The sequence below is a fragment of the Lycium barbarum genome, chromosome 5 (genome assembly GCF_019175385.1).
Source record: "Lycium barbarum isolate Lr01 chromosome 5, ASM1917538v2, whole genome shotgun sequence".
NCBI lineage: Eukaryota > Viridiplantae > Streptophyta > Magnoliopsida > Solanales > Solanaceae > Lycium > Lycium barbarum.
In genome coordinates, this window is record NC_083341.1 from 81,999,254 (window position 1) to 82,022,963 (window position 23,710).

The window sequence follows — 23,710 nt, forward strand, 5'->3', positions numbered from 1 at the left end:
AATTAAGACTAAAAAATACAAATATAGCAATTTTAAATATTTAAGAAAATAGCTTGTAAATATTATCAAGATTACAAATGGGAAATATAGAATGCTATTTAAATTAAATAAGATAATAATTTGCAGAAAAGACTTTAGTTATAAGTTAAACTAAGGAAAGCGTGGGATTGTGCAACGTTTTATAAATATTCGAAATAACTCAATGGCTAGGTATCAATTGATTTTAGCGGCTTAGAAATATAGACAAGATAAATAAATAGCTAATGTAAATTTTTTTTAAAATAACTTTATAAGCAGACTCTTTTCTTTGGTTAAATTAGGCACTTGGCGAAAATGAAGGCTTCGAAACATTGAAAACTTATTTTTTTTTTCAAAGATGCACTAAAATACTTCGTGAAATGAATTAAAATATTTCCATTATTATACCGAAATAACATCCCAATTAGCTTATCCGATATTAAGCTCCCTTAGAGTCATAAAATGAATTAAAATATTTTCGTTACTATACCGAAATAACGTCCCAATTAGCCCCACTAATTAGGTGTTCTAAGGTAGTCAAACAATCACACATAAGAAACACAAAATTAACTAAGCAAAGCATATGATATGCGTTAAAATATAGTAGCCTTTCTCACCCTCTCCCTCTTTCTCTTGCTTCTGCTCGGATCATTTTCGAGGGGAGAAAGAGAGACCCGAATAGAAAGATTTCATCTCGATCGTCACTGGAATTTATTTCGGACGAGTTCATGAAAACTAGAGACACAAAGTGGAGCAGTGAAGTCGTTTTGATCTAGCTATGAGATTGAGTCTCATTTGAGACTCCTCGCAGCTCCGGGCGTCATGCAAAGAAAAAGAAAGGAAAATAAAAGAATTAGAACAGCGACATGATTTTATGATCGACAACCAACATAATAGAGCAGTTTCAATATTCAAGACAAACAAATGACTTTTGCAGGGTAAACAGAGTTCAAATAGGACAACTTATCAAAGTAGTAGGATCATTTTCAGTTCTCGGAGAAGACTTGTTATCACTTGAAATTTCTTATATAAATTCAAGCAAACAGGTTCAGTTTTCACGTAAGAGAAGGTACATGGTCAACTGGGGGCTTCAAAGTTCACATACACAGATTAATACCAGTAAGATAGGAGGAAAACATAACTAGTCCATTACTAGAATCCCTTAACAGAATGGTGAGAAAAGAAGGGAAATGGGAAAGGCATTACTGAAAACTAACAATCATTTGTTCACATGAGAAATGAACCAGTTAAAGACTGATTTGGTACACAATCATACCTAGGAAAAGGGAAGAATTATATTTTTTCTCAAAATTGTAACTTGAAAGAACAGAGTCATACAACAGGCCTCTAAAGTCTTGAGTCAAGAACTTAGCAATTGACATAATCAACTTAATCTTGCCACTAAACTGGACTGATAGTTGACCACTACTTAAGAAGATAAAGGAAGCATGATCGCAGAATCTTTTTGAATTCGAATAAAATTGGAAAGCTAATATTCAGCTACTTGCACATTGTGCATCTACTGTACAGGATTGTAACTCACGTAAAAATGAAGAGCTTTAATGCATCATCTAAAGGGTGAGTAGATTGCTCATGAACTTGATTAACAAAATTGATTTAGACATTTAGACAAGCCTATTTTGCAAAAGGGAGTGGGAAACAACAAAATAAAATGTAAGCCCCCTTAACTGAACATTATACTAGATTGTCAAAAATAGTTCTTCATTTAAACAAGTCAATAAATCGGTTGGTTGCATCTTAAAATTACCAAGATCATACTATGAAAGTGAAGCCAACTTTCTTGATTTGCCTAAATCATAATTCTTAGGAGAAACCATCATTTCAAATAAAGCGTCACAAATGAATTTACCAATCAGTTTGTCAAAGAAGGGAAAAGAAACACTCAACATTACATGATAGTAACAAATTGCAGTTAGTTTGAAAGAGAAAAGAGATTCATTTTTAGATACAACTGAAACAATAGATATTTTAGACAAGAAACGTTTTAGCTAAACAAAATCTTAGTCAGCTGCTGTTTTGAAACAACTGAGTGGTTGCTAATACTCAAGTTGATACAGGGAAATGTTATTTAATCCAAACTACTATTATAATGGAGGAATACTGTTGACAAGCTGAAATACTCCACAAAAATTTAAAGGACTGGCTTAAATAGGATATGAAACTGGCTAACCATTTCAAAAAAATATACTCAGACCAAACGAGCTACTGATTTTTGGGCTAACTGAAGTGAAATTAAACTAAGCAAGAATCATTCATATAATCAACAGAAAATAAGAGTGTAAGGGATGCTAATGAGACAGCTACTTAACCAAGGACAAGGAGAAGGATCGGAGTGTTGTTGAACATTTGATCCTCTAACTTGAACTTAAAGCATTGAAGAAATAGGACTAGTTATAACTTAACTAAATCTTGAAACACACAAATGAACTCAAAACATAACTAAGAACTCATTAGGAAGAGCTTGTAAATAAACAAACCAGCAGTTTCACGCTTTAGTTCTACATTGAGAAGAACTTAAAGGAAGACTACATTATTAGAACTCAGATAACACACAAACCAGCAATGTAACACAGCAGATTGAAACTAACTAGTCTAATTGCGGAGTTCAAACATACATAACTAAAAATAAAACTAAGGTAAGGGAGGAAAATTACCTTTCTTGGGTGCAGTGAACTGGGGCTTTTAGGTCACCGATCTAAGCTCAAACTTCGACCACTTTGAACTCGGAAAATCCTTTGAATCCAGAAAGTTTTGACAGAGAACAGAACTACGTTTTTTTTAGTAAAGTTTTGTTTCGATGGTAATTTAGAGTGAGGGGGTGACGACTTCGAAAAAACTCTCTCCTCAAATGGATGCAAAAACGAATATTTATAACTGCGAGCTAGGGTTTTTGAGATGTTTTTGGGCGGGATTCTCAAATTAAGGGTTTAAACCGAGTCCACTGGAATCGTTCAAATCTGAACGTTGAAATTTTGAACATTTTGCCCAAAATGTTGAGACCCTCACTGGAAAGGAGAGAGAGGCGTCTGAAAAGCACTCATTTTTGCACAAAAAATGGCAAAAACGAAGGTCCCTTTCGGCTGAGGGAGCTTGGAAATTCTCTGAAAGAGGAAATGAGGGACAGAGGTGAAGAGACACCTGATGTTTGCAGAAGAAAGAGATGAAAATTTGCACCAAAATGGCATGACATCTCTGTCCATGGCTAAAGATGGGGGAAGGGTTATCTGAAAATGGAGAAAGGAGAGAAAGGAGGGAGGCGCGTCTGATATTGGGTGTTAGGTTTGGGAAGATGAATGAAGGATATGGGCCGAATTAGCTTAAAGGGGTAGTCGGCTGGTCTCACACGAATTGGGCTGGTCCGAAAAATATTTGTGGTTGATTGGGTTCGGATTTGGGGCTCTCCATTAGGCTGATGCGAGGCCTTTTTGGGCAGAAAAATATTTCTTCTTATACTGCTTTGGGCTTCTAAATTTAAATAAAAGACCTTCTTCAATTAATTATATATTAACGTGTGCCAAAATATTACTTACTATAAAATATATTTATTACTACTCAAATAAAATTATACGATATCGTGATAGCCGTGAGATAATATTTTAAAGATTAACAGTAAGTAAATGCTATTGTTTAATTGCATAAAAATGAGTGCGATGCGTAAGATGTTAAAAGCGATCATGGCGATTGCAATAGTAATAATAATAATAATAATAATAATAATAATAATAATAATAATAATAATAATAATAATAATAATAATAATAATATTAATAATAATAATGATAATAGTAGTAGTAATAACGGTAATAAAAAATGATAATAGCTAATGACTATAGTAGGATAATGAAACGATGATATTAATAAAAGTTGATAATTGTAGTAAATTATAAATAATTATTTCTTAAGTTGCTAAAAATATTAGAAGCGTAAATAAATATTTTGGAAGAAAGGCGGGACAAAATTGGGTGTCAACAAAACTGCAGTGAATTTTCATTTTGACCATCTCCTCTTGGGTTTTTAGCCTAAAGTCATGCACGTAGCCCAACATATAAGGTTTCAAAGGACTCATACAATGCTTTCACACTCTATACGAATTTACGGGATGTTACAATTTTAGAGTCCTTCTAGAAGTATGGCGATTAGGGCGTCCATAGACTCGTTGCTAATATGAGATGCTTATTTGATTAGACCTTGTTTCATTCGGATGTGTTCCAAAGAGGGAAGAAGCTCGAGATGGATGGTTCATGGCTCTTGTTCGGCTTCGAGGTAGGTTACGGCTTACCTGAGTTTAGACTTCGATTAGGGACACGTATATAGATAATAGTTGGTGACGGAGAAAGCATGATTAGGCCTTCGGGCATGGTGAGGAGGTGAATTCCAATTAGGTTGGTATTGTCAGCTGTTATATGGGCTTGTTGCCATATTTGCTTGTGATTGTGACTAGGGTTAAGGTGGATTATTTTCCTGAGACTACGTTGTACCTCATGTGTAGAGAAGGAAATCTAGTGGATATGTTGTGGCATTGATTAGTCGTTTCTCTGTGATTTCTTACTCACTTTAGGACTAGAGGAGGATTGTATTTAATGATGTCATGTTGAAGTTGACATTCATGACATGCATTACTGGATTCATAACCTAAGTTATTGTGAATTGACATATTGATTGCATTGGTTTCCAGACATTTGGGCATATGGTTTCTAGTTGTAACATCCCGTAAATTCGAGTTAGGTGTGAACGTGAAATAATTGGGGTTTAGATGTCATTTTAGCTATGTGAATCCATTCAGGGTGAATTCGGGTGATAAATAGTCGTTTTGAAGTCAAACCAAAAAGTGAAGTTTTAAGGGCTTCTAAATTCGTCTAAGTCTGGAGGACCTCTTACTATTTCCCATTTTTTGGATAGTTGCGTTGAGAATCTGAGAAAACTCAAAACATGAAAGTTGTAGGTCGTTGAAATACCGCGCCGTAGCGGTCCCGCTATGGCGGCCCACTACCCGCTATGGCGGGCTTCCCCTAAACCCAATTCACCGCGGTGGCGGTCAACACTTCGTTATGGCGCTCCTGCGCCCACCACGGTGGTCACACCAGAACCATAAACTTTTGATTTTGCACCAAGTTTTCCCAAAATCCTGACATCACTCCGAGGCCCTACATACACAGACCAGATATGCACACATAGGTAAAAAAAACACTCTACGAACTCACCCATGGCCTGGAAATTCCCAACAGAGGTCGAATTTACTAAGTTAACCCCCAAATGAAATAAAATAAGTTTTCAAACAAGGGCACAAAATACAATCAAGCATCTCGGAAACCGAACCATCCACCCCGCCAAGTCATAATTGACCCTCCGTACCTCACGGAATCGACAGAAATTCGAAAAAGATCCGTTTACCCAAAAGTCAACTATTAGTCAAATTTCTTCACTTAAGGATTCTAACTCCTTAAGTTTTCACTAGACTCGCTCCTAATCTTTGAAACAGATCAACAGGGGTAAAATGATCAAAACGCAAACAAAAACTGCTATTATCCCTAACTTAAATCATATTTTAACAAACTACGTAATAAACCAAAAACTATTCACAGGAGGTTGTCTCTCAAGATTCACCAACAAGTCCAACAAAACAAGAAACCTACCAGCTACCTTTTTACACCTCCCTATTTACTTTCTTCCTAAAGGATTAGGGATTTCAAGGGTTCAGTTCAATTTTGTGAATTACGAACCGGTTTATCGGTTCTCGGTTTGTAAATACGCTAAACCAAAGTCAAACCGATAAGACATTCGTTATCGATCTTCGTTTATCAGTTCTCGGTCCTTAAAGTTTGATTTTCGGTTTAACCAATAAGAAAATGCTCCGCTATTTTTTTTGCTTTCACTTGTTTTCATTTATTCATATATACATTGGCTTCATGCATAAAGTCTACAAAAATACAAGACAAAAACTATAAAATGCATTGTAGCAATCTTTCAAGAATAAAACAAGGACAGTTCTTAGTTCATAAACAAGGCCAACTATTTCAGAAGGAAAACGCCAGCAACAAGACAAACTATAAAAGATCCAAAACTGAGAGAACTAGCAAGCCCTAGTTTCATTTGAAAAGTGAGGGAGAGAGGCAGAGAGGCAGTGAGGCATCGCAAGCCGTAGTTCGTATGAGAATTGAGAGAATATTAATTAGAATAAGCGTGCCTGCGGTAAGTAATTTAGAAATAGGATTTGTATTTAAGAATTAAAATTTAAAGCCACTAATATATAATTAGGAATAAAATTGTAATTTTAATATAAGCTTATTGGGTTATCAGTTTAACCATTAACTAAATCCTTAAAATCGAAAATCGAACCGATAACCCAATAAAAAAAGAATTACAAAACTGTTTACAAACCATTACCTAATATCGATAAACCAATAGAGTTTTTATTGGTTCTGTTTATCGGTTAAATCGGTTTTGCACACCCCTATTATACTCAATGTTCTTGTCATTTCCCCTTTATTCCCTGCTAATTGGACTAATATAAAAAATTGGGATAAGGCATAGGAATCCTGCTGAACTATGGCGAAATTTTCAGTTACACATCTAAACTATGCAAGGGTCCTATTACCCACCCGAACTTAATTTTTTCGTATTATGTACACCCTTAAACTATGCGAGAGTCCTATGACCCCTTTGGACTTAATTTTTCTGTATGATTTAAACCCCTGAAATATTTTGGTCCAGTTTTTGCTACTAAGTGCAATTTTCGCCTAGCTTTTTGCCGCTGTTTTGATGGAATTCTTGGTGGATTTTCGTCTAGTTTTGACTGCTGTTTGATGCAGTTTCTTCTGCAGTTTTGATCCAATGGCATGAACAAGAACAACTTGCAAATTTTATACACGAAATAAATGAAGGAAACCTGTGCAAAAATATTACGAATAATTCTATAGATATCAAAACGAGTGATGTAGCTTCATAGATACAAAATCAGTGCAAAAATACACTTAATTATGCAATAACATCATCTTAATAGCACAACGGTTAAACACAAAAAAATAGTGCAATAAACACAAAAAACTAGTGCCACATTCTCAATTAAAATCGGGGGGGGGGGGGGGGGGGGGGGGCGAAGATAATAGGACCCTCACATAGTTTAGGTGCGCAACTAACAATTTCGTCATAATTTAGGGGGTTTTATGACTTATTCCAAAAACAAAAAAAATAAATTATAGGTTAATTTTGAATTGTGTAACATATAAAAGATACTTGAAAAATAAATTATGATAACAGAATTATCTAATCAAAAGATAGAAAAACAAGATGGTTAAATTATTCTGCAATCGTTAAAACTAGGAAAAACGATTATAAGTTATGGTAGACCAGTGTTTGAATAAATAAAGGCAAAACAATAAAAATTAAAGTTTGAGTTTTGATAAAGAATACCTGTTAGAGATACGTGTAAAGTTGACTTTAATATTAATATACTATATAATATACTATACAAAAAACATATAAGTAGAATTGTGTCAAACATTTTAACGAGTTTTTAAGTTCTCTTACTAATAATGTTAATTAATAGTAGTATTTGTATATCAAAACACCAATTGATAACTATAATGACTTTTGACAAATATTAACTAGTATTCTAATAATAATAATAATAAATTTATTATAATAGGTTAAATAATACACGTTTGCAACTGTCCATTTGTGTACTCCCTCCACTTCATATTATTTGTCCATTTTCTGTTTTACACGTTCTTTAAGAAATTACAAATATAAATATAATTTTATTAAATTATTCTTATGTCTCTCCAATAAATTATACTCTAATCAATATTGATTACTTTAAAAAATAATTAAGATTGGAACAAAATAGGAAAATTGTAATCAATATAGGTAACTTAATCATATTTTAACAACCTACGCAATAAACAAAAAAGTATTCATAGGAGGTAGTCAAGATTCACCAACAGGTCCAACCAAAAAAGGAACCTACCAGCTGCCCCTTTACAGCTCCCTATTTTCTTCCTTTCTAACTAAACTCCCTTCTCTACACATATCTCCACCAGCATCTTCCTTCTTCCCATGGCTACCAATGGAGCTCCTTTGGCAAGTCCCCCTGATTTCTCTTTCACCCTCCCCTAATTTAGTACCCCAAATCACTTTCCTGACTAACACTATAAATTTGGGGTTCTTTCTTTTGCAGGGAGATACAGATACGAAGACAAGTTTAGAGAAGATCAAACGCCAATTAGCTTCTGGTTCTGGTAGGAATTTACTACAGGGCCCACTTCTCAAACGATCCGAAACTGTAAGCCTTCCCCTTCTTATTGCTCCTTTTTTGTAAGTATTGATAATTTTGTCTTAAAAAGGAAAATCATTTACTAGTATTGGAAAGAAATGGATTAATATAGCCGAATTGGATGTAGAGAGTTGGTATCATCGACCACAACTATGTTGTGATTGAGGTGATTTTACTGTTTTACCCTCAGATCATGTGGGTCAATGGTAATTTGAACTGCTCATTATGCTGGGATACTAATGCATATCTTAAAAGATTTTCTCAATGGACTATGTAGAGGAAAGATTATGGTGAGTAGTGAGCTGATTGGAAGAGCCAATACCTATCTGGAATACAGTGCTGGAGAAATGTGAAAAGAAACTAGTTAATTGGAAGAGCCAATACCTATCTCTGGGAGGTAGACTGACTCTTATTAACAGTGTTCTTGATGCCATGCCAACCTATATGATGTCTGTATTTCCCATGCCAGTGAATGTCATTGAGAAGCTGGATACCATGAAAAGAAATTTCCTATGGCAAGGAAACAGTGAGACAAAGAAGATTCATTTGGCGGAGTGGTTGACAGTCACATCCAGTAAGCAAGCAGGAGGAATGGGTATTAAGAACTTGAGGACACAAAACCAAAGCCTTCTGTTGAAATTGCTGCGGAGATTTGTTCAAATGAACAGTCTTTGTGGAGACAGGTTGTCCTGTCAAGATATGGAATGGAAGGTCAATGGGTCACAAAGGAAGTGAAGAATCCTTATGGAGTTGGCTTGTGGAGAACCATCAGGAATCAGTGGCCTAAAATGTGGAAAAAATACCAGGATCAAAGTAGGCAATGGAGGGTTGCAAGCAAAGAACAGAAGTAGATGGAGAATTGTCCCTGCAAGCATTTGGTGGACAATCTGGAAGGAGAGAAACTCTAGGTGTTTTGAAAATGTAGAAAATAGTATGCAGAAAATCAAGCTGAAATGTATTATGTTATTATGTTTTTGGTGTAATCAGGTCTATTCCAATGATACAGTCTCCATCATTGATGTATTAGATTCAATGTCGGAGTAGGATCTCAGAAAGTTGGAATACCTTTGTAAATATGGTTCAGTGAAACCTATGTACTGTTTTGATCAGGATGAAATATAGATACAGTTACCAATTTCAAAAAAGAAGAGGGCAACAATCTTGGAAGCTAAGGACAACCAAGGGTGGAACCTCAGTTTCAGAAGACTACTCAATGATTGGGAAGTGGAGAGGTTGACAGATTTCTGAAGCACCCTTGAACTTTTCAAGGATTTTTCCACTAATGAAGATAGTCTAGTCTTGCTGAAGGAGAAAAAAGGGACTTTTTCTGTCAAATCTGCTTATAAGTGCTTACAATATATAAGGCCTCAGCCTGGGTTTTGGCCTTGGAAGATGATATGGAAACTGAAGATTCCATACAAGGTGGCATGTTTTTCTTGGTTACTGGCTAGAAAAGCTGTCCTAACTTAGGAAAAAGTGATGAAAACAGGCCTTTAGCTTTGTTTCAGATGCTTTTTTTGTGAAACTCAAGCAGAGACAATAAACCATCTCTTCTTACACTGTAAAGTGACAACAACTTTGGCAGGTATTTATTAATTTGAGGGGAATCACGTGGACTATGCCAAGGAGTACATTGGATGTTCTAGCTTGCTGGAATAGAGATAGGAATATGTCTAGACACAGGGAGAGATGGAAGATTGTCCCAGCTTGCATTTGGTGGACAATTTGGAAGGAGAGAAACCAGAGATGTTTTGAAGACAAGAGTATCTCCTCCTAGAAATTGAAAATGAATTGTCTGGTGTTTTTCTACTTTTGGTGTATTCATGACCTTCCTCAAGAGGCTGAGGACATTGTCAGTGTTTTAGATTGTTTGTGAAGGTCCTAGGTGGTAGGTTTTGCCTACTACTTGTAAGTATTACTGAAGGACACCTTTGGTATAGGTTTGTCTATAATAGAATGTTTGTTTCAAAAAAAAATAAAAAATTAGAAAGGTGTCATTCTTTTTGGGACTGACTAAAAAGGAAAAAGTGTCATATAAATTGGGACGGAGGGAGTATTTGCAATTTAGACATTAAATATAAACCAAATGTGATACCTGAATATTCGGTTTGATACCTGCTACTAATTCTTCTTCTGCTTCTGGTAAATCAAAATGTAATCTTTCACGCTCGGCTAGAGAAGAAACTAGAATAACGATAAAACCGATGGGTTGACACCACAAATTCCACCCCTAAAACCTATGTTGCTCGGACCCGACACTTTTGCCGTCGTACCCATGTCGACACGACACCGACACGGGTTAGGGTGCGGGATTCGTGTCAGATCCGGTCAATAGAGATTGGATTCTTTGACCAAAGCAGCTAGAAAAAGTAGCATGGGTAGAGTCTGAAAGTGTGGGCGACCTCCACAGAAGAAGAAACGAGGTTGAAAACTGCCGGAAAAGTTCACCTGCCTGTGCGTGACACTGACACGCTCGCCGACGCTGACCGACAGTTGGCGCGTGACGGCGCGTGCAAGGTCGGTTGCGGCTGGGATTTTCAGAGATCAGGTCGTCGGGAGTCGATCTATCTCGTGGTGTGTTAGGGTTTATGAAAGGGGCTGGTATGAAGGGTATGTTATCGAAGTTGGTGGGTTAGGGTTTATGAAAAAGGTATGTTTAGGCGGAGTGGCTGACCTAAGACCATTATAAACTCCTCAAGAAACTTCTATATAACCTAATTATCAAAAAAAAAGAAACTTCTATATAACCTATGATTGATAGGTATGTATTTTCCCTAACCCTAATTCACATAATTAGGGAACAAACTAATTCTGTATAACAGTTTGAAAAAAATATTACTTTAAGGAACCAAATAGAGATTTTTTGAAAAGATAAAATCAAGAATAGAAAGAATTGAGAACACCTAATTTACATTTTTGTACTTATATTTTTAGAATTTTGAATTATTTTTTACCGAATCCCCGCACCCGTATCCGTACCCACGAATCATAAAATTTAGATCATGCCGAATCCGACCTCTAGATCCGTACCCGTATCCGACACCCGCAATCAGCTAGGGATGTGAAAGTATGGTTTCTTATTATATTTTAGTTTGAGTTAGAGCCCACTTGGACAAATTTTCAAAATGTGCTTATTTTTGTTTTGACTTTTTTTCCCATGGAGCTTCATTCAAAAGTACTTTGGGGGAGTAGTAGTTTGTGTTTGGTTAAATTATTCAAAAAATGCATTTTCAGTTATTCCAATAAAAAAAACGCTTTCTCAGTTATAGAGAAACAACCGTCCATGCTTTTTGTGTGCAAATTCCGAAAAAGGATATATAAATGTTCACTTTACAATTAGTATTATTTAAATTGATAAATGGTTTTGAATATATTTATGATAGAATTTAATTAAGTTTTTCACATTTAATTACTTAAGATGTAAGAAAGGAGAGTTTGCTATGTTAAATTAAAAAGGGATGGTTTGGTCAAATAATGTTTTGGTAAGGGTTTCCCCCTAAAAATATAATTTTCTGCTTAGCTTCCAAAAGGCAAGTTACAAACTTCTGTTTCCTTCTCGCAGATAATTTGGTTCTACTACTCCCAAAATCACTTTGATAAAAATTTGGTGCAACACCTTAACTTTTCAACAAAAGTACTTTTTTTTTTTTGAAAAATAAACACTTCTAATTTCCAAGAAACAAAACGAGATATTAATTTGGAACTTTTGATCTATAAAGTTGTGCATCTCATACATAGATTTGTTACTTTTTGTCATGTAAATATGATTTATCTTCACCTACATCAGTGTTTTAAAAGGCGTTTTTAGGGCGAACCCCGAGGCGAGGCGTACCAAAAACGCACCGAGGTGTACAGACGGGGCGTAAGCCCCAACCTTCGGGGCGTTCGCCTAGGCGTAAGCCCCGGGAACTTTTACAAATTTGAGCCAAAATTGCTTAATATTTTTTTTAAAAGAAAGTTAAATATCCAGTAATTAACTCATAGTAAATTCTCAAACTAAATATCTCAAAAAGTCAAAAGTTTTTCTAATCGTTTATCCTAATTTCATAAGCTTTTCTCATTGTTGTTTACGGAGTAACATATACACTTTACCTTTGTATGCAAAGTAAACTATAAAGCAAATAGTTTTGTCCTCCAATTCTTACCATCTTCCATGTTTGCATTTTCCTTCTTTATGCTTTATTTTCTTCAAGATTTTCTTAGCATTCTTCAATTTATCTTTTTCAAGATAGTTTTTAGTTTTAGAATTTCTTTTGCTATCACTCTAATTTAGATAATGTTTTGAAGACTCTACTCTGACTATTTGTATTATAATGAGATTTAATTTGTATCTAGTTTTAGGTTTTAAAATAATAACTTTATATTATTGTCAATTTTATCTTTGAATTATTAGGACAGAGTATCGTTTTGTCAACTCTAATTATGTTTCATCATAGTCATGTTATTGTGTAATGCATCTTTACATTCACTTTTTCAAGATTTTTTTAATAGTTCATGCATATGTTAGCATGTTAATAATAAATATATACATTTTTATACTAATTCTTTTTGATTTATATAATTTTAATATATTTTTTACTTATATTTTTATTTTATTAATTTAGAAAATATTAAAAATTAAGTACCCATGGGGCTTACGCCCTGTGCCTCGGGGCTTACACCTGGGCGAGGCATATGTAAAATGCCTCGCCTTACGCCCGTGCCTTTTAAAACACTGCCTACATTACATTGTCCAATAATTTTGGAGATGAATGGAGAAATTGGATAAGGTACTGCATATCTATGATGAGATTCTCCTTTTATGGTTAAGGAGTCTTTGATGTGTTTAAGGAGCTGCAAGGTATCAGGGTGATCCTTTATCACTTTTAATCTTTCCATTTTTATAGAGGCCACAAGAGCTCATGGAACAATCCATAGAAGTTAGTTATCTTGAGTAGGTTTGAAGTGAAGAGGGGCTAGGAACTATGTATCAACATCTTATCTCTTGTTTGCAGATGACATTGATCTATCATGAAACTACATGGATGAAAATTAGGTACTTATGCATGAAGTTTACGTGGCGCTAGGAAATTCTGGGTTCAGGAAGGTGCAGATCCACGGGGAACTCGACTCAATATGTGCGTACCAAGGACTTATCTTCCTACCACATGTTTGAACTTGTTTATGTGGAGAAATGTTAAAGGCACCAAAGTCTGAAACCAGTGATACTAGAAAATGAAAGGAAAAGTGGAGGGTTGGAAGATGCAATATTCCTCAAAGGTGGAAAAGTCACTCTCATCAAGTTAACTCTGTCAAATATCTCAACATATTTTATCTCCTAGTTCATTATTCACCTTAGTGCGAGTACTGGAAGTTAATGAGGGATTTCTTAGGGGGAAGGTAGGTGAGTGTGAGAGTGAGAGAGAGGCAATACCATCTGGTAGGAGGGTTGGAAGATGAAAGGAAAGGTGGAGGGTTGGAAGATGCAATATTCCTCAAAAGGTGGAAAAGTCACTCTCATCAAGTTGACTCTGTCAAATATCTCAACATATTTTATCTCCGAGGTCATTATCACCTTAGTGCGAGTACTGGAAATTAATGAGGGATTTCTTTGGGGGAACGTGGGTGAGTGTGAGAGTGAGAGACAGGCAATACCGTCCGGTAGGATGAGACACAATAGCAGCCTTGGGGGAGGGAGGAGGCTTAAGTATACATAGTTTAAGCACCTTCGATCAGTTTTTATTAAATAAATGTTTGTTAAGACTTGTTTGCCAGGAGGGATTAGGAAGGTGAAGGTGATCAGAGGCGGATCCAGGAATTTAAGGTTGTGGGTTCCCAAAAAAAAAATAAAAAATTACAACAACATATCTAGTATAGTCCCATAAGTGAACAGCATTCCCGAAAAAGAAATGAGAGAAGTAACCAGGCCCAATTCTCTTATTAAGCAGCTTAATAAAATAACTTCTTCTTGTCAATATTTAAGGGTATCTTGAAGAAACTAACAATTAATTTACATAATATGTTCTTGTCATCTGATCCATACAAGTCCCACTGGCCAGTGGTGTTGCCTAATTCCTCTAAATCAAAGTATACGCTCTTGTCACCATATTTTTAAGATGAAGCTTAGTTCCAGCAATGGAGATTCCAGCTAGGCCTTTGACGTTGGTACTGGACTGCACTGCAGCAAGGGTTGCCAAAGATGCCATGGCTTTCACTCCAAACTAACAAAATTACTACTTTCGCAAAACTACTACTTTGAAAGTAGTAAACTTCAGTAATCGTGAAATATGGATAGTAAAACTCAAAATTGAAAAAATAATGAAAATTAACAAATCAGAATCAACTAACTAGAATTAGATCCAACAATCGCAAGAACAAGAAGTCCCTTATAGAAGAGAAGCTATTTTTTAACCCTAGCTTTTCTTGTTTCTCATTTGTTTTGGTCTCAAATTTAATTTGAGATATTGGGATTTTGGTAAAGTAATAATTTATTGGTTGATTCTTTTTAGTTCACTTTGTAATGTTTTTTTAAAAAACAATAAAAGAAGAATAAAACGTGGGTTACTGTTTTAATATGCTGGGTCTATGTTTTTTGTTTGATGGCTGTTGCTTTTTAGAAGCAAAAGAAAGCCAATTGATTTTTTTTTTTTTTTAAAAAGCCCAGCCGGAATTGATCCCGCAACCACCTGGGCAAAATCCTCTTCGGCAGTCCGTCCTTTGCCATGGTACCAACCAGCGATTTCGTAATGGGTTCCACTATGAAAATACTTATACTCTTCTATATTTTACAATATCAAAATAGGTCTTATGGTAGCGGGTGTGGGTTCCCGAGAACCCACACCCGCTACTGTAGATCCGCCCCTGAAGGTGATACTGGTAAAATGTGGATACTTATGGATGCCTCCTGGAGAAAGTCATAACCTTGTACAGGACTAGCTTGTTTATTGGAATTATGAAGGGATGTAATAAGTTTCTCAAGATGCATTCACATTACACTTGAGAATGGCAAATGTATCCAATTTTACTTAGACACTGGGTATAAGATTGCAACTATTAAAGTTAGAGTTCACTCGTTTACATTTATGGTCACCATTCACAAGGATGCTACTGTAGTTAATGTTCTTAGAAGAGATGGAAGCCAAATATCTTTGGGCATGTTGTTTAGGAGACCATTCAAGAGTATAGAGATCAGTCCACTCTTTTACATTTATGATCACAACAAATAAGGATGCGACTGTAGCTAATGCTCTGTTGTTGCAACTTTTTTTTTTTTTTTTTTTTTTTTTTTTTGGGTCAAAGTAAATCTGTTTAGGTTTACTCCACCTCTTATTCCTAATATTTATTTGCACAAAGTGGGATCAGTTGATCTCAGAAATCCTAAGAGTTTCTTTTCCCTAAACTAGGATAAAATTGTAAGACCTTGCATGAAAATGCTAGTTGTTCCAAGATTTTGTGGAGTATCACTTTTTCTGTTTGGTTGTGTAGTATACTTTATTCGATGTGAGTGATGATATATAGCACCAAATTGTTCTAGTGCCCATATTGTCTGTCGAAATTAATAATTGACTGGTGCGATGGGAAAAAACCTCTGCATACAAGATGTATTAACAAATTTAAGAATCTTGTTTTATCAAAAGAGATAAATAGGTAAAGAATCTTCCTGAAAACGTGATTCTCATGGTACACTTCTTCAATTCTCTCATACAACAGAAACTTATAAGAGAAATATCCTTCATATCGCAGAAGGAAGCTTGCAAACAGCCTCAATTATTTGTGGCTCCACAATTTAAATTACTTCTCAATATACTGCCAGTTGCTGATTTAAACGTTTATTACTTGAGTACTGCATTCCCTAGAGCTTTACACCGAAGACTGCATTTCACTTAGTAAGGAGATAATGTAAACCATGTGGCATCCAGCTGAGCTGTCCCTAAGTCAAGTCATAGTTATCTCTTTATTCCAGTGTTGCTTGATGAGGTCTTTAGACTTATTTGAGTTGAAGTTGAAAAGAAATTAATTTGAAGTTGCAGCAGATAAAATAATTTGTGGAAGTTGAGTTGCGTTTGGATACCTGTGGCTGTAGTTTTTAGGAAAAAATGTCTCATGAATGATCTATTTTGAAGTTGAAATACACCTTTAAACCCACTATTTGAACTTAAATAATTATTTTAAGTTAAATACAAATTCTTTTCCAGAACTTGTGAGACAAACTTCGACTTGCGAATAAAGTAAGAAACATTTGGAAGTGAAGTTGTTAACTCAAATGGGTCCTTAGTGTATTAGATGGACGTCAAATTTGTCATTCTATATTGTTTAGTTTCAATTATGTGTTCGAAGATTTAGAAACTTCCTGATTTGCCAATTGACAACTCTTTTGGCTTTTTGAACAGCTGAGGAAGTGGAACGAGAGATGGGTGATATTGGATCCAACAACTGGAAAAATGGAATACAAGTGTGTTTTGTTGGACTAGACATTTTCATATAGTTTCTAAATTTCTATCATATGGTTGTTGCCCCCATTCAAGTATTCTTTCATTTGGTTTCTAGGGCTAAGAGGAATGAGCCAACAGTCAAGGGTACCATAATATTCGATGCCAATAGCACGATATCCTTATCTCCTGTAAACTTCCAGTAAGTTCATAAAATAATTTTTTGAGGAGTAAAATTTTGATTCTTCAAAATACTGGATTATCTTCCTGATGACTAATACAATTTATTTCTTGTTCCCTGTATCTTGGTTTCAGTGGACTGCCAAAATATGATGGCTGCTGTTTTTGTATCCAACTTTGATTTTTGAGATTCTTGTCCTATTTTCCTTGCTCTCTCCCCCCTCTCTGAGGTATAAATAGGGAATTCTAAGTTGTAGCACCCGTTTGGGAAGTTTTTGTGTTGCTTCTTTTATCCTTAACTGTACTCAGATATTGGCACTCCACAAAAGAAAGACTACTTCCTATGCGCAGAAACCCCTGGTGCAGCTAGGGCTTGGGTATCTACGTTGCAGTAAGTTGTCAATGGTTTCTTTTTCATTAATGCTGTGGAGACTACAATCCTCTCGTTGTTCTTTATTACCTCAATTAATGACACAATGTTCGTTAGTCGAAGATAGACCGTGCAAATACTAATCAGTTAGTTTTGGAGATATTGTTCAGATTACATATAATGTTTACAGTAGCTCTCCTCTCGTTGTTCTTTATTACCTCAATTAACAACGACACAATGTTCGTTAGTCGAAGATAGACCGTGCAAATACTAATCAGTTAGTTTTGGAGATATTAGTTTTGGAGATATTGTTCAGATTACATATAATGTTTACAGTAGCTTCATCTTGATGATGGTCTATTGAAGAAACTCCTACTGATTTCATATTGCGCCGCATTAATGAAATCATCCATTTACCTCTCTGTAGTCCTTTAGGATATTATAAAGTATTGGTTGTTTTGTCAGAGCAAGGTGCAGTAATTAGAATACAAGGTAAAGAACACGATGTGATTGAGCAATATCAATAGTTTAACAATGTAAAATGGTTGATTTTTTTTTTTTCCCTAGTACTCATTTAACTAACCAAATTGAACATATATTCAAAAGAATAAAAAGGGGACCAAAGCCTCTGTAGAACTTTCCGGCTGTATGGCTGCCATCAGATCACATGTTGATAGTTGGGGATAACTATTTTTATAGGTTTCCATTTCCTTTTAATGTTTAATTTGCCATCCTAATAGAATTAAGATACTACCATGATGTGGGTGAGCCATCAGTGATGAAACAATGACAATGACTTTGTTTGAATAATAGGAGGAAGGGAAAGGACACGAGATACATGACTGTGGCTGCATGTATATGTGTTCAGCTGCTTTGTTAACCTAGGGCCTCTCATTTTTCTTTCTACTGTTGGCCTAGCAACAATGGTTAACTTTTTAAAATCACGTTTACCATTTCAAAACAGACCGTGTTGACTCATGCTTTCTTATTTTATTCCAACCTATGTTACTCGGACTCTTCAAAAATGGACACAGGCGCATGTCGAATCCTCCAAAAGTAATGCATTTTTGAAGGATCCGCCACGGGTGCGGCGTCATTTTTGGAGAGTCCAAGCAACATAGATTCCAACCACCAAATTGAAAGTGGATTGGCCTTTTTGTAGAGGGGGGTCCCAGATTATGTAATCCCACAAGCACCATATTAGTGGTTGCTTTTTTTCTTTTTTCTTTTTGACATCTACAAAATCCTTACGTATTTCAAAAAAAAAAAAAAGGTGGATTGGCCTTGTAAAACAAAAGTTCCACTGGAGCTGCTTGTTTCGTTTGGGTAGCAGCACATGAAGCTTGCTTAACTCGTGATAATCTGCAAAGAATAGGCATTGTCATCTGCAGTATATGTTTCATATGTGAAGAACCAAATGAATCAGTTTATCTTCTTAAATTGCAAATATACTTGGTAAATTTGGACCATGTTCATAAATTTGGAGCTAAGTAGGCCGTGCCTGGTAATCTACAGCAAGTAATTAGTAGTTGGAATGGACAGAAGATCTGGAAGAGTCAAAGACAGTGCTAGCAGAATGCTATTCCCACTTACATAATGTGATAGAAGATGTTTTGAAGGGAAAAAGAACTCAGTTCTCATGTGAAATTTAGATGTTTAAAGCATCTTTCTTTGGTACCCAAGGAATGTTGTGAATGACTTATACTGTGAAGCCTTCTGTATTCCTTATATATAGAAAGAATCATCCCTCCTTTTGTACTTTGTATGATCTTGGGACCTATCAATAAAATTTACCTTTTGTTTTAAAAAAGAAATTACCATCAAACTCTAGGATAATAGAGCTAAACAATATAAAGAACATACATCATGAGAGTATGAGACTCTTACTTTTATTCCCTAAATATGCTCATTTAGGTTTTGATTGTCAGATAATTAGATTGTATGGACACCATACTAAGTTACGTGTATTTTATCCATATCTTCATCCCGTGAATGATATGTTCATCTCCATTCTTGGATCCAAAATCCACAATCATTCAAGTTTGTTACCTTGAAACAGATAGTGCCAAGCCTCCTAAAAGAATGTGTAACAGGCTACCTCACAGATTATATCTAAATAAGTTTAATTGAGCTCCTGTAACAGTATCTCTCTCTCTTTTTTTTTTTTTTTGGTGGTGGGAGAAGATCCTTTTTCCTAGGGTAGTGGGTTTGGAGGTTTTGCTCTCCCTTATTTAGACAGACTGAGTTAATGAAGTGTTCACACAGGCACTCCATTTAACATATGCCAGCCTCATTTCATTTGCTATTTTTACTTCTTATCTGCTGTTCTGTAAACTCAATTAGATGAACATTTCCATAGCAGAGATTTTGATGTTATTAAAGTTTCACAAGGCAGATTTATCTCTCTTTTTTTTCTCCTCTTTTTCTAATATTTTTTACAGGATGTAGCAGATTGTTAATCTTAATTATGATAACATCTTCACTCTCTTCTTGTTTTCCTCTTCCAATGTGTACAATCAGTGCAACACAGCTCGTCTTAAAGGCTCACAAAGAGGCTGTGAACTCATTAAGTGGAAATGGGTCAACAAAATTGGGAACAGTGGCCACTGTAGTCGCGGCAGCTAATTCAACTGCTCTTGAAGCTTCAAAGGAAGTTGAGGCAGCGCTGCAGATTGCGATGCGAAATGCGTTAGGAACAATGATGAACCGCACAACTGATGGCCCAATGGATGACCTGTCAATAATGAAGGTAAGGAAGTGCTGCGATTTCCTTTTTTTCTTCCTGTTCCTTATAATCAGTAATGTTTGTTGTCTTTATTTACCAACTCAACAACAACTGAATGACAAATTTACAAAGGCATTGCTTTATTGACCGTCTACTGCAGGAGACACTGAGAGTTAAGGATGAAGAGTTGCAAAATCTGTCCAGGGAAATACGTGCAAGGGATTCCACGATTAAAGAGTTAGCAAATAAACTATCTGAAACTGCCGAAGCCGCAGAGGCTGCTGCATCTGCAGCTCAAACTATGAATGAGCAAAGGAAAATTGCTTGTGCTGAGGTTGAGCGCTTAAAGGGAGATTCAGAAAAGCAACTGGAATCATCAAAGTCCAAGGTACTAATACTCGATCACTACCTGCAGTTATAACACATATATCATTGGCCATCAGCTACTACATCGTACTCAAGTCATGTTCTTGAATGTCATATTTGTAGCTAAGGGAGTTCGAAGAAAAGTTTACGACCCTGAGTAAGGAAATGGATCAACTGATAAAGCAGAGAGATTCAGCAATTCAAGAAGCACATTTATGGCGTTCCGAGCTCGGAAAAGCTAGAGAACAGGCAGTAATACTGGAAGGGGCTGTTGTTCGGGCGGAAGAAAAGGTCAGAGTAACGGAGGCTGATGCGGAAGCTAGAATAAGAGAAGCCGCACAAAGAGAGGCTGCTACTGCAAAGGAGAAGCAAGAACTGCTGGCATATGTGAAGATGTTGCAAGCACAATTAACAAGGTTTATTATTGTTTGCACAAACCTTTTGCGTTGCTCTGATTTCTTTGAACATATTACATGAAATTTCATCCATTTTACATTTAAATAGGCTTAGAGCAGGAAGAAGGTTGGGGGAGGGCATGTCAAATCAAAAGTTAATCTTTGTAGGAAGAATGTACCTTTTTTGAATAATTATTTTTTGAAGAAAGAGTACCTTTAGAACACTACTTCTCTTTAGCTAGACATTAGGAGCTTATAGATTTTAAGTAGAGATACATCATAGACATAAAAGTTAAAGCAGCTGAAATAGTAGCTATGATTTGTGTTAACCAATGGAGGATGAATCTTCTAGCATAAATGTGTCTGAAAGTGCTGCTTTACAAGCTTAAACGACATTTTATTTTATTTGATATCTTAGTAAGCTTCTATGTTACCTTACTCAAAAGAAAATATATCTTAGTAGCTTCACATCCACATGGTGAAAATCATGAGTTGAGTCATTATTCCCGAGCCATTGCAGATTGTATCCCTCTCACTTTATCACAGTGAGAGTGGTTAAGCGTTTGGGAGGGTGGGTGTTTCAAATGTAGGGTTCTTGAAGTTACTTCTGCTTCATTCTCAGAACAATATTTTCCTCTTGACAGGCAGCAGGTAGATATGAATCAAGTGTTTGAAAAGACGGAGTCTTGCTCAAGTAGTATTAATAACTTTCCACAAACCAAGCATGTGGATTTATCAGAAGAGAACGTGGACAAAGCATGTTTAAGCGTTTCTAGGGCAGTTGATCCTGTGCCTCCAGAGAATGTAGTTGATCTAGCAGTAGATCAAACGGACCATCAGCCGATTGGACATGGTGAGTGGAGTGATATTCAACAAACGGAGTCTAGAATAGCTGATGTAAGAGAGGTAGCATCTGAAACAGAAAAGAGCAACAGCTTAGACATACCAGTAGTCACATCACCTTCAAACATGCATCAGGATCAAGGGCATAACTCTGATCAGCCTTAGCTTTTCTAAAGCTGTCAAAGGAACCCCACACATCACATAGAATCAGATAATCCAATGTCAAATGTGCCCCAAGCAAAAGCAACTTTTTTGTTGGTCTTTTAGACCTTATTGAGCGTTAATCTTTGTGCATAGTATCTCTCCTCTTTCCTTATAAACTTTTTTATTTAAAGGATGAGGTAGTTGAGTCTTTGTGATGCTTGAAGAATTTAAATAAAACATCAGTTGATTGTGGATATTTATACTAAAAGTTTGTATCAGTCCTGGACTTGTATCGAGTCTAGTGCATGATTATGTTCCCAAATGTTTGCATCTCATACTGTGTTAGAGAAGGTTTGAGCCAAAACCTGCCGTCGTCTTAAAGCCTAGTGCTACATAGAGTTGTCCGCAAATGGTAAGAAATACTAACAAATAGATAACTTTTTTAAAAAAAAATAAAAAAAAATCTGTTCTTTTCTACTACAAAAATAGAAACAAAAAGGACTGTCATATGGTGTAGCAATCTTGTTAATATGATTTCAGACTCACCACACAGTTATGTTTTCCATGAGTTTGATATCTATGGATGGTATAAATCCTTTTCATGTTAGAAAAAAGAAGCTATACTCTACGTAGCCTTTAATTGAACGTGGGAATTCATTAGCTTTTCTGTTACAATATTTGAACAGGAAATTTAAAAAGCTATTGTTTTCCGTTCCATTCCACAGCTTTTGGGTCATATTGGTTCATTTCCATGCAATCTTTCTCGAGTCTGCAAAGAGATGGGTAAAATCAATGTTTTTACATATGTCGCGTACCATTTTCATGAGCCGTGATTGGCATCTATAGAGCTATTATCTATTTGGCGAATCGATACCATTTGACTTCATAAGGCATTCTCACATTCAAAGATGAATTCACAACTCAATAATACTTAACAAAGGCTGAATGCAACCAAACCCAACAGAATATAGTCAAAGAGAATCACACATAAATTCGAATACTAGAATTTAGAAATACAATTGAAATCAAGGAAAAACCTAAGGAAATGGACTGAAATGCCAGCATGATAAATGTTGTTGGCTCATGTCAGCTGGATCAGCAGCTGTGGTAGTTGATAGATCTCCACAAAACAGTAACCGGTGAGCCACAAGGACCGAGTAAAATCTCTGACTCGCCCCTTGTCATACCCTTGGAGAGCTAGTCCTTCAAATATCATGCTTGCCACAAATACAGTAATCACACATCTCAATAGTAAAAGCATGTATAAATGAAACAGTAGTAAATATACACATCACCTTTTAGTATCTCGAATCAAATAATGTCATCTATGCATTTCAATAGGCTATTAGGCTTACCATAGGCAACGGTTACCTCACACTAACCGCCTGTGTGTGGCACCAAACCATCCATAAGGGTCCGGCCCTTCCTTAGGCCCCGCGCATAGCGGGAGCTTAGTACACTGGCTGCCCCTTTAGACAATTGGCATATATCACAAGAAGCATCCTATAAAAATACAACAACAACAACAACCCAGTGAAATCCCACAATGTGGGGTCTGGAAGAAGCATCCTATAAAAATATGATCTAATTTTTTGTCATTGTTCAAACTTATTCCAAGTCAAGTCTTCATCGCGATCATGGATGGTCCATCATGATCCCGGTCCAAGCTGACACAAAGCATTGCGGGGAATATTGACTTTGGTTAACTCTCTGCTCAAAACTTCGCAAACGCGATGAAGCAGAGGCGGATCCAGAAGTTAAACTCTATGGGTTCAATCTTAAATTCTTAGCATTGAACCTATTATATTTCATAATTATGGGGTCATATCTACTATTTATTACAATTTTATGTAATTTTTTACACAAATATATGCTCCGCATTAAAAGTCAAGGGTTCAATTGAACCCCTACCTAGAGTGGTAGATAAGCCTCTTCGATGGAGGCCTCGCAATTGCGGAGAGTCAATTC

The 23,710-nt window shown here is 35.9% G+C and overlaps 1 protein-coding gene across 1 annotated transcript; it reads left to right on the forward strand.

Annotated features, from left to right (window-relative positions):
* The first annotated feature begins 7,962 nt into the window (after window positions 1–7,962).
* On the forward strand, window positions 7,963–22,020 carry LOC132641020 (uncharacterized). The gene is made up of 10 exons (XM_060357871.1): window positions 7,963–8,122; window positions 8,220–8,320; window positions 16,681–16,742; window positions 16,838–16,921; window positions 17,035–17,066; window positions 17,209–17,290; window positions 19,790–20,018; window positions 20,155–20,382; window positions 20,484–20,776; window positions 21,400–22,020. Exons 1-10 carry the CDS (start codon window positions 8,095–8,097, stop codon window positions 21,761–21,763), a joined length of 1,503 nt encoding a protein of 500 aa, XP_060213854.1. The 5' UTR covers window positions 7,963–8,094; the 3' UTR covers window positions 21,764–22,020.
* Window positions 22,021–23,710: the final 1,690 nt, after the last annotated feature.